We start from the raw sequence: 10904 nt of genomic DNA on the forward strand, positions 1-10904 counted from the left end.
GCTTGGCTAATTTTTGTGTTTTTAGTAGAGACGGGGTTTCACCATGTTGGTCAGGATGGTCCTTAACTCCTAACTTCATGATCCTCGCACCTCAGCCTCCCAAAGTGCTGGGATTATAGGCGTGAAGCCATTTCACCCGGCCTTCTTCTTCTTTTTCTTTTTTTTTTTACTTTGAGATGGAGTCTCACTCTGTCACCAGGCTGGAGTGCAGTGGGGCGATCTCGGCTCACTGCAATCTTCACCTCCTGGGTTCAAGCAGTTCTCCTGCCTCAGCCTCCTAAGTAGCTGGGACTATAGTCGCCCACCACCACATCTGTCTAATTTTTTTATTTTTAGTAGAAGCAGGGTTTCACCATGTTAGCCAGGCTGGTGGCGAACTTTTTTTTTTTTCTTTTTTGAGAGGGAGCCTTGCTCAGTCACCCAGGCTGGAGTGCAAGGCATGATCTCGGCTCACTGCCACCTCTGCCTCCTGGGTTCCAGCAATTCTCCTGCCTCAGCCTCCTGAGTAGCTGAGATTACAGGCGCCCACCACCACACCCAGCTAATTTTTGTATTTTTAGTAGAGACGGGGTTTCACCATGTTGGCCAGGCTGGTCTCAAACTCCTGACCTCAGGTGATCCACTAGCCTCAGTATTCCAAAGTTCTGGGATTACAGGCATGAGCCACCGCACCCAGACTGTATTTTTCTTTTATGAGAGATATGTAGATATATGAAAACATAGACTGTGAAGAATAATCAGAAAAAAGACCTTCAGAAAATCAGCAACTGATTCAGGACAAATTTCGACCAATCTGTAGTAAAAATTAATGTTCCCAATGAAGATCCTGGGGCCATATGCAATGCCAGGTATATGATTAAGTATTATAATTAGGCCGGGCAAGGTGGCTCATGCCTGTAATCCCAGCACTTTGGGAGGCCAAGGCAGGTGAATCACCTGAGGTCAGGAGTTCGAGACCAGCCTGACCAACATGGTAAAATCCCATCTCTACTAAATATACAAAAATTAGCTAGGTGTGGTGGCATGCACCTGTATTCTCAGCTACTTGGGAGGCTGAGACAGGAGAATTGCTTGAACCTGGGAGGCAGAGGTTTCAGTGACCTGAGATTACACCACTGCACCCCTGCCTGGGTGACAGAGTGAGACTCCATCTAAAAAAAAAATACACACACACACACACACACACACACATATATATATATATATTTAAGTCCAAGTGTGGTGGCTCACACCTGTAATCCCAGCACTTTCGGAGGCTGAAGTAGGCAGATCACTTGAGGTCAGGAGTTTGAGACCAGTCTGGCCAACATGGTGAAACCCCATCTGTACTAAAAATAAAAAAATTAGCTGGGTGTTCGGCACACGCTGTAGTCCCAGCTACTCGGGAGGCTGAGGCAGGAGACTCACTTGAACCCAGGAGGGGGAGGTTGCAGTGAGCTGAAATCACGCCACTGCATTCCACTCTGGGCGACAGAGCGAGAAAAAAGAATACTTGTACAACAATGAGAGTATTCAGCTAATGAGTGACTCTTGCCCAATTCTGTAACTTTAGAGTAACAAGCGTTGGAAGAAGAGAAGAATGGATATTGGGGAGCAATTGGCAATCTTTACGACAATACAAAACTAATGATGCATGAAAGTTAAAATGAAGTAGACATTAGGTCCACTGACAATTAGGTAATGAGTCTAAATGAATTGGAGCATCCTGTTTTACTTCATTTTTTTTTTTTTGTCAAAGGAGTTTATGATCTGTGGGGATGCCCAAAGTATGTGTTGTAGGCAGTTCTGGGAAGAGTCTTGTGAGTCAAGTGACTCAGGAAACTCTGAAAATGAGGATATTAGGAATTGATGACAACACTGGTGCACAGAAAAAAAACAGGAATGTTACAATTAAAAGTTTTTATTATTATTATTATTATTATCATTATTATTATTATTATTATTTTTTGAGACGGAGTCTCGCTCTGTCGCCCAGGCTGGAGTGCAGTGGCCGGATCAGCTCACTGCAAGCTCTGCCTCCCAGGTTTATGCCATTCTCCTGCCTCAGTCTCCCGAGTAGCTGGGACTACAGGTGCCCGCCACCTCACCTGGCTAGTTTTTTGTATTTTTTAGTAGAGATGGGGTTTCACCATGTTAGCCAGGATGGTCTTGATCTCCTGACCTCGTGATCCGCCCGTCTCAGCCTCCCAAAGTGCTGGGATTACAGGCTTGAGCCACTGCGCCTGGCCAAAAAGTTTTTATTTAGAAATCTCTCATAACAACACATTACTTAGTATAATCAATTTTTTTTTATTTTTTATTTTTTTTTGAGACGGAGTCTCGCTCTGTCACCCAGGCTGGAGTGCAGTGGCCGGATCTTAGCTCACTGCAAGCTCTGTCTCCCGGGTTCCCGCCATTCTCCTGCCTCAGCCTCCAGAGTAGCTGGGACTACAGGCGCCCGCCACCTCGCCCGGCTAGTTTTTTGTATTTTTAGTAGATACGGGGTTTCACCGTGTTAGCCAGGACGGTCTCGGTCTCCTGACCTCGTGATCCGCCCATCTTGGCCTCCCAAAGTGCTGGGATCACAGGCTTGAGCCACTGCGCCTGGCCTATAATCAATTATAATTCAGGATTTTGGTGACTTGTATCTGTGTTATTTCTTTTTTTTTTGGTTTTGAGATGAGTCTCACTCTGTCCCAGGCTGGAGTGCAGTGGTGGTTACTCTACTACAACCTCTGCCTCCCAGGTTCAAGCAATTCTCCTACCTCACCCTCCTGAGTAGCTGGGATTATAGGCGCCACCATACCCAGCTAATTTTTGTAGTTTTAGTAGAGACCATGTTGGCCAGGCTGGCCTCGAACTCCTGACCATAAATGATCTGCTTGCCTTGGCTTCCCAAAGTTCTGGGATCACAGGCATGAGCCACCACACCCAGCCTGTTATTTCTTTTTTCTTTCTTTTTTTTTTTTGTTTTTTGTTTTTGTTTTTGTTTTTTTTGAGACAGAGTTTTGCACTTCTTGCCCAGGCTGGAGTGCAATGGCGCGATCTTGGCTCACTGCAACCTCCGCCTTGTAGGTTCAAGCAATTCTCCTGCCTTAGCCTCCCAAGTAGCTGGGATTACAGACACCCACCACCATACCCAGCTTATTTTTGTATTTTTAGTAGAGACGGGGTTTCACCATCTTGGTCAGGCTTATTTCGAACTCCTGACCTCAGATGATCCATGCGCCTCGGCCTCCCAAAGTGCTGTGATTACAGGCGTAAGCCACTGTGCCTGGCCTGTTATTTCCAAACTGAACCTTTCCTTACTTTCTTTAGCCAAAAAACAGGCCTGCTGCATGTACAGGAGGAAGATAGCAACGTTGCACCCTAAGGGTCCAACCGGAGACACTAATATGCAGAGATGGGGCTGTGAGATGGCCCTATTGGGTTGGAATCAGAACCAGAAGTCACACAACCTTGTTCCCTATCATAGCCCCATCAGCTCAGTTTGGGGGTAGGGCAAGTATATTCTCCTTGGATATTCACTAACTTGAAAGTTAAAAGCACTTTTCCTGGTTTTCATGCTGGCAGTCTTTATATGCACCAAATCTTTTCTAGCCTCCCTGATGTACCTATCTTTGGAGCTGCTCACCATCAAATTCTGGAGGTACACAGCTCTAAGCTAATGGTAGGGGCAGGAAAGACATGTAGAAGGAAATAAATACTCAAACTGCCCCCCATAGAGACTGATCTTTCCTGCCGTGTCATCTTCCATGAGGATGGACAAGGATAACTTTTGTCCCGAGATAATATATAATGTACACTCTTATCCCTTGACTCCCACCTTGGCTCCCCGTTCTGCAATAACCCTCCATGCCATTCAACCCCTACTCTCAGTGAGACCCTCACTAACCACCCCCCATCTGTTTCTTCCCCTACTAGGAAACTGAGCCCAATTACCAAGTCCTGATTCGCATCCTTATCTCTCGATGTGAGACCGACCTCCTGAGTATCAGAGCTGAGTTCAAGAAGAAATTTGGGAAGTCCCTCTACTCTTCTCTCCAGGTGAAACTTGGCTACTTCTTAGCCTGGAGCCCCAGGCCTTCACTCCTCACCTCCACCCTCACTCCCTGCACAGAGCTGAGTATATTCTTGCCCCATAGAAAACCCAGTAGTCAGCCAGGGGCGGTGGCTCACACTTGTAATCCCAGCACTTTGGGAGGCCAAGGCGGGCAGATCACGAGGTCAGGAGTTCGAGACCAGCCTGACCAACATAGTGAAACCCAGTCTCTACTAAAAACACAAAAATTAGCCAGGCATAGTGGTGCGCACCTGTAATCCCAGCTACTCAGGAGGCTGAGGCAGGAGAGTCACTTGAACCCAAAAGGTGGAGGTTGCGGTGAGCCGAGATCATGCCACTGTACTCCAGCCTGGGGTAACAGGGCGAGACTCCGTCTTAAAAAAAAAAGAAAAGAAAAAGAAAACCCAGGAGTCTCTGGTTAATGCAGTGCAGGACTTTGAGCTCTAGGAAGGACCCTTCCCTTCCAGATGAACTATGATGGACCAACCCAAAGGAGGGGAGAGAGTACTTGGGCCATAGTAGTGGTGGATCTTTCTAACACTGAATTCCCTTGTCTGCAGGATGCAGTGAAAGGGGATTGCCAGTCAGCCCTCCTGGCCTTGTGCAGGGCTGAAGACATGTGAGACTTCCCTGCCCCACCCCACATGACATCCGAGGATCTGAGATTTCCGTGTTTGGCTGAACGTGGGAGACCAGCTGGGCCTCCAAGTAGGATAACCCCTCACTGAGCACCACATGCTGTAGCTTCTTGTTGAGGTTGGAACTGTTTCTTTAAAATCCTTTAATTTTCCTGATCTCAAAGTTATATCTGTACCTGGGTCATCCAGCTCCTTCCTGGGTGTGGGGAAATGAGTTTTCTTTGATAGTTTCTGCCTCACTCATCCCTCCTGTACCCTGGCCAGAACATCTCACTGATACTTGAATTCTTTTGGCAAACTTCACTGTTGTTTGTGTTCCCTGATTGAAGTTTGGGTGGAGCAGGACATGGACCTGGAAGGGGCATTGGAGTTGGAGGTGCCTTTGATGTGCACTTGGCTATTCAGCAGGAATCCTGTTTTGCCTTAGAGCTACAGTAATCAACACCCACCCTCTCTATGTCTCCCCTCACCCTCATTCTCCAGGAAACTTCAGGCAAAATAATTGAGAAACAGGCACCAGAAGAACAAGGTGAGAAATGGTCAGGGGGAGCAAAGGACCACCTGTATGAACTGGGAAGCAAGCGGAGGGTCAAGCTACCCTTCCCAGCTGGGAATTCTTGGGTTAGTGGAGAGTACAACCCTCAAATGCATGTGTCCAACCAGAGATTTGGAAACCCATCTCCCATGAGAGCACTATTTCCCATAGAAAACAAAAACAAAAACAGAAACAAAAACAGTCAGGCTTTGGTTCCCCCTGCCGGCTATATTAGAAATGACAGGTAGCTGGGCGCAGTGGCTCACGCATGTAATCCCAGCACTTTGGGAGGCCAAGGCAGGCGGATCACCTGAGGTCAGGAATTCAAGACCAGCCTGACCAACATGGCAAAACCCTGTCTCTACTAAAAATACAAAAATTAGCCGGGTGCAGTGGGGCATGCCTGTAGTCCCAGCTGCTCAGGAGGCTGAGGCAGGAGAATTGCTTGAATCCGGGAAGTGGAGGTTGCAGTGAGCTGAGATTGCACCACTGCACTCCAGCCTGGGCAACAGAGACTCCATCTCAAAAGAAGGGGAGGGGAGGGGAGGGGAGGGGAGGGGAGGGGAAAGACAAGACAGGTAACCACCTTCCTGCCTCTGACCCACCTCCCGCTTTTTGCATTCTTCAATTGGGTCAAATACTTAACCGCATTGCTTCAGGCTAAGGCAAGCAACAGATCTCAGGAAGGAAGGTTTTTTTCTTTTTCTTTTTTTTTTTTTTTAGATAGAGTTTTGCTCGTCACCCAGGCTGGAGTGCAGTGGTGCGATCTTGGCTCACCGCAACTTTCGCCTCCCGGGTTCAAGTGATTCTCCTGCCTCAGCCTCCCAAGTAGTTGGGATTACAGGCACCCACCACCACACCTAGCTAATTTTTTGTATTTTTAGTAGAGATGGGGTTTCACCTTTTTGGGCAGGCTGGTCTCAAACTCCTAACCTCAGGTGATCCGCCCGCCTCAGTCTCTCAAACTGTTGAGATTACAGGCGTGAGCCACCGTGCCAGGCCAGAAGTTTTATTTCCAAACCCCAGGAAGGCATTACAAATAACAGAGATAGAAACCCAAATTAAGCTCTGAAACAACTGGAGACAGGCCTGCCTAGGTGATCAGGAGCATCTAGGCAACAGGGATGGGAAGCAGGAGAGATGCATTCCAGATAGGGACCTCACCCCAGAGCCTTGGTCTGTATATACGTGTGACTATTCAGGGGCCGGAAGTTGAGAACCAGAAACCCACCAATCCTAATGTTGTCCTGGGTGGGAGGCAGAGAAGGCAGCAGCACGTGAGGTCAAGGACATTACCAAGTCTGACCCTGGCATTTGTCGCCTGCTCTGATCCCCAACAGTCCATAAATAAGTTATCCAGCACATCTCAGGGATGGAGGCGGGGGAGCAAGCCAACTAGCCATAGCCTCTGGAAGAAGGGGCAGGCCAGCCTGGCACTGGGGCAGAGCTACAGCAGAATGCAGTCTGACTCGTGCTTCGGCCTCTGCCGACGCTCCCCAGCTGGGCGTCCAGATGTGGCTCCTCTCCCCTGTATCGAATTTAACAATCGGTCACTGAACTTCCTTGGAAACGCACAAGAAGAGATTCTAGAAGGAGGGGAGTCAGGATTGGGACAGGGAGTAGGGAGAGGAAGATAGGAAGGGACTCCAGGGGAGAGGTACAGGCAGGGGAAGGGCCCTGAGAGAAGAAACCTTGAAGAGACCAGTGCAGGAATAATAGGTGTTCTGGACCCGGCAAAGCATGAAGTGGAAACCGGGAGTGTGGGCGCCCGGGCAGCAGCCCACCTGCGGTGACAGGGCCGGTGTCCGCGTCCGCACTGGCTGCACTGCCTGCTGCTGTTGATACTCCTCTTGCTGAAGCTGCTGGGCCAGCTCCAAGTCGGTGAGCCCCAGCGCGCCTTGTGGCTGCTGCTGCTGCAGGGACAGAGCAATCAGGTAGTCCTGGGGAGAACAAGAGTTGTACAGTGGGCTGAGGCCCAGAGCTGTGGCTATTCAGGCGAGGTTTCCAAATCAGTTTTTCCACATCCCTCAAATTCTCTAGCTCTTTCTCCCTACGGAGCAGCACACACAGCCAAATGCATTATCTGTGGTGCCAGAGGATACACACCAAGTGAGGAGACGATCTGAGGTAACCCAGAGAAAGAGGCATGGGTTCACATGGCCTCTAGCGGTTAAAATGTATGTGGCAAAAAGCTCTCTGAGGCACATGTGCTCTCTGCACTTTTCCTAAGTGCCCTACACACCTGGTCTACCTGCAGCTGCTTTTCTGGGGAGCCACTCCCACCTTCTGCTCCAGGCCCCTTGCCCAGGGAATGACTCAGGTGAAAGTCGGAGTCACAAAAGCAGCTGTCTCCATCCACATTGTGCAGGCTCTCCCATACGACTTGCTCCTCGTGTAGAAAGCCCTGGTCAGTGACCAGTAGGTATAAGTGACTCTACAAAGAAAAGAACAGAGCTCACTGGGGGGACAGGTGATACAGAGGCAGTTCATTGCCAGAAATCTCGGTATGAGCATGTGGACCTTTTTTTTTTTTGAGACGGAGTCTCGCTCTATCGCCCAGGCTGGAGTGCAGTGGTGTGATCTCCGCTCACTGCAAGCTCCGCCTCCCGGGTTCACACCATTCTCCTGCCTCAGCCTCCCAAGTAGCTGGGACTACAGGCGCCCGCCACCATGCCTGGCTAATTTTTTGTATTTTTTTAGTAGAGATGGGGTTTCACCATGTTAGGCAGGATGGTCTCGACCTCCTGACCTCGTGATCCGCCCTCCTCAGCCTCCCAAAGTGCTGGGATTACAGGCATGAGCCACCGCACCCAGCCCCTCAGCATGTGGACCTTTTATAAATATGTGTGGCCTTGGGGGGAAGAAAGGGATGTCTGAGTGTATGTCCAGTTGGGTGTGAGCACAGTGGTCATTCTGGCCAAGCGTGGCATGGAGTCGTCGGGGCTGAGATGCCACACAAGACCCTGTTCCCCCCATTTCCCATTGTTCTCTGGGCTTGCCTGATGGCTCTTAGGATAAATCCTTTAAGAACCAGAGACCCGCCGGGCGCGGTGGCTCAAGCCTGTAATCCCAGCACTTTGGGAGGCCGAGACGGGCGGATCACGAGGTCAGGAGATCGAGACCATCCTGGCTAACACGGTGAAACCCCGTCTCTACTAAAAATACAAAAACTAGCCGGGCGAGGTGGCGGGCGCCTGTAGTCCCAGCTACTCCGGAGGCTGAGGCAGGAGAATGGCATAAACCCGGGAGGCAGAGCTTTCAGTGAGCTGAGATCTGGCCACTGCACTCCAGTCCGGGCGACAGAGCGAGACTCCACCTCAAAAAAAAAAAAAGAACCAGAGACCCCTCCCTCTGCTGCTCAAATCCTAGAGAACTTTGGCAGTTTCTAACTTTTGAAGACCAGCATTGTTCAAAAATTTCACTGCCCCCTCCTAGGGGAGGATCGGACTTTCCTGTCCCATCGACGGCATGCTTATCCCTTATGGCTTGCTCTGGCCAGAAGATGTGAGCAGAAATGACATGTGTCATTTCCAAACAGAAGCTCTAAGCATGAATGCACAGTGCCCCCCTCTCTCTGTGTTCCCACATATATTCCAGATAAAGGATCTTTTGTCAGCTGGGTCCCAGAGTGAAAATGGTATGGGACAGAACCATAGCCAGTCCACAGTGGACAAGCACCAGGAGCGGGAAATGAACCTTTATTGTGGTAAACCACAGGGATTTGACGGGTCACTTGCTACTACGGCTTAATCTAGCTGATCCCAGCTGGACCCATGAGAAAAAGGCACCAGGAAATGACAGCACCGCAGCCCGCCGCCCTCAAACCCGCATTACCTTATGCTTAGTCATGGTGCTAAAGTGGTTGTTTCGGAAAAAGACGCTAAGTTCACCCTCCTTAGCAGCTGCTGTCAGCTCACACAGTCCGTGGTAGGTCAGCTGGGCCGCGGTGGTCTCCAGGAACTGCTCTGCAATCAGGCCTGCCAGAGGGGACAAGTTGGGGGAAACTTGGCTTGAATTCAAGGTCCACAACAGGAAGGACCATCCAGAGAGCCCCTGTCAAAAGCCCCAGGGGTCAGTCCCACCTTCTGACGTCCCGTTCTTGAAACCTGGCTGTATTCATTCACTTAACAAATACTTATAGAGCAGCTACCTCATGCCAGGCACTGGGGATACCCCAATGAACTAAACAGAAATTCCCCAAGCTCCTTCTTGTGAAGCTTATACCTAGTGGGATGTGGTGGGAGATGACACACAATAAAAAATAAGCCTAAGTAGCCATCATTCCCTCCACATACTATTCATGAGAAGGGGAGGAATGTCACCTTCTGTCACAAGGTTGGTGTCACCGGAGTGTTTGCAGGTGATGATCTTCTCCACCAGCTGGTTGTAACTCAATTTCCCAACTGCACCCACAGCCTCAGGACTCTGCTTGGGTAGTGGGATGGTAGGATACCAAAAAAATTGGGATTTTTTTTTTTTTTAAGGAAGGAAATGAACAAAGCTCACAAGGTCTAGAACCCTATGATGAATGGTTCCTAAACACTGTTTTTTTTTTTTCGTCTCTCAAAAAAAAAAAAAAAAATTTCAGGAACCATTCATCATAGGATTGCTATGTTGCTCAGACCGGCCCCGAACTCCTCCCAAGTAGCTGGGAATACAGGCATGTGCCACCAAACCCATCTGGTTCCTGAATTTTTGATGTCTAAAGAACTGACCTATTTATTTGCATGTAGTTTGCTTGTATTTGCATGTTATCCCCAAAATTGGTTAAAATTCAAGGAATTCTGTACTGGGTCCATTCTCCAAACCCTATTTCCCTCCCAAGCCAATCTAACCCCTAACTCCCTAACCTCTATCCCACAAAAATTTGCCTCTCTCATGTCAGCTTAAGCTGGATAAGGTCCCAGTGGGCCCTCCCACCCTCACCTGTGGATCAACAAGCCAGCCATGGTACAGAGGTATGCTTAGTAGGTCAAAGACACTGCACTCAGGTGTATACTCAAAATCAGAGACGCCTGTGAATCGCACATTGACATCCAGACCTGTGGCCAGTTTAGGCAGCACTGTTATTGCATCATCCACATTCTAGGGGTAGAAAAAAGATGATGGACATTCTAGCCTTTTCTCCCACCACTCCACTCCCACCTCCAGAAAGTAAAAATTAACCTTGTTGCTTTTCTTTCGCGATTCTCTTACAAGTCACTCCATTTCTCCCTTGCCTCAACCCTTCTCTATGAACATTGTTTTTCTTTTAGAATTTAAGTCTCATTTTTCATCCAGGCTGGAGTGCAGTGGTGTGATCCTAGCTCACTACAGCCTCAAACTCTTGGTTTCAAGTGACCCTCCCACCTCAGCCTCCTGAGTAGCTGGGACTACAGGCACGCACCGCCATACCTGGCTAATTCTTGAAAAAAAATTTTTTTTTGTAGAGACAGGGGTATTATTATGTTGCCCAGGCTGGCCTCGAACTCCTGGCCTCAAGTGATCCTCACGCTTTGGCCTCTCAAAGTGCTGGGATTACAGGTGTGAGCACTCGGCCAATGAACATATTTTCTAGGACAAAGATAAACTCTCCTTTGACTCCTGCAGAATAAAATCATGGTTCAAGGAAACCTCTGAAGAACAACAAAAGCTTCTCTTAGTATTTATTTATTTATTTATTTATTTATTTATTTATTTATTTATTTAT

At 48.8% G+C, this 10904-nt stretch overlaps 2 protein-coding genes across 8 annotated transcripts in view; one reads left to right on the forward strand and one right to left on the reverse strand.

The window, feature by feature from the left end:
• ANXA9 (annexin A9) overlaps nt 1-4983 on the forward strand; it is a 15337-nt gene extending 10354 nt beyond the window's left edge. The window contains exons 13-14 of one of the 2 annotated variants that reach the window (XM_023213651.2): nt 3904-4026; nt 4603-4983. In XM_023213651.2, coding sequence (XP_023069419.1) covers nt 3904-4026; nt 4603-4665 — 186 coding nt within the window. In that variant the 3' untranslated portion in view covers nt 4666-4983. The remainder of the gene's footprint in view (nt 1-3903; nt 4027-4602) is intronic. The other variant, XM_031936011.1, reaches the window with a different exon arrangement.
• A 959-nt stretch (nt 4984-5942) lies between these two features.
• The window catches only part of MINDY1 (MINDY lysine 48 deubiquitinase 1), a 12268-nt gene continuing 7306 nt past the window's right edge, over nt 5943-10904 (reverse strand). For 2 of the 6 annotated variants that reach the window (XM_031936009.1, XM_023213649.2), the window contains 6 exons: nt 10142-10300; nt 9538-9640; nt 9050-9192; nt 7458-7649; nt 7000-7155; nt 5943-6743 (listed from right to left, as the gene is read on the reverse strand). In XM_031936009.1, the coding sequence (XP_031791869.1) occupies nt 6663-6743; nt 7000-7155; nt 7458-7649; nt 9050-9192; nt 9538-9640; nt 10142-10300 (834 nt within the window). In that variant the 3' untranslated portion in view covers nt 5943-6662. Of the gene's footprint in view, nt 6744-6999; nt 7156-7457; nt 7650-9049; nt 9193-9537; nt 9644-10141; nt 10301-10904 lie in introns of all 6 variants that reach the window. The other 4 variants (XM_023213645.3, XM_023213646.3, XM_023213647.3 and 1 more) reach the window with 4 other exon arrangements.

This window comes from Piliocolobus tephrosceles, chromosome 1, assembly GCF_002776525.5.
Source record: "Piliocolobus tephrosceles isolate RC106 chromosome 1, ASM277652v3, whole genome shotgun sequence".
Lineage (NCBI taxonomy): Eukaryota > Metazoa > Chordata > Mammalia > Primates > Cercopithecidae > Piliocolobus > Piliocolobus tephrosceles.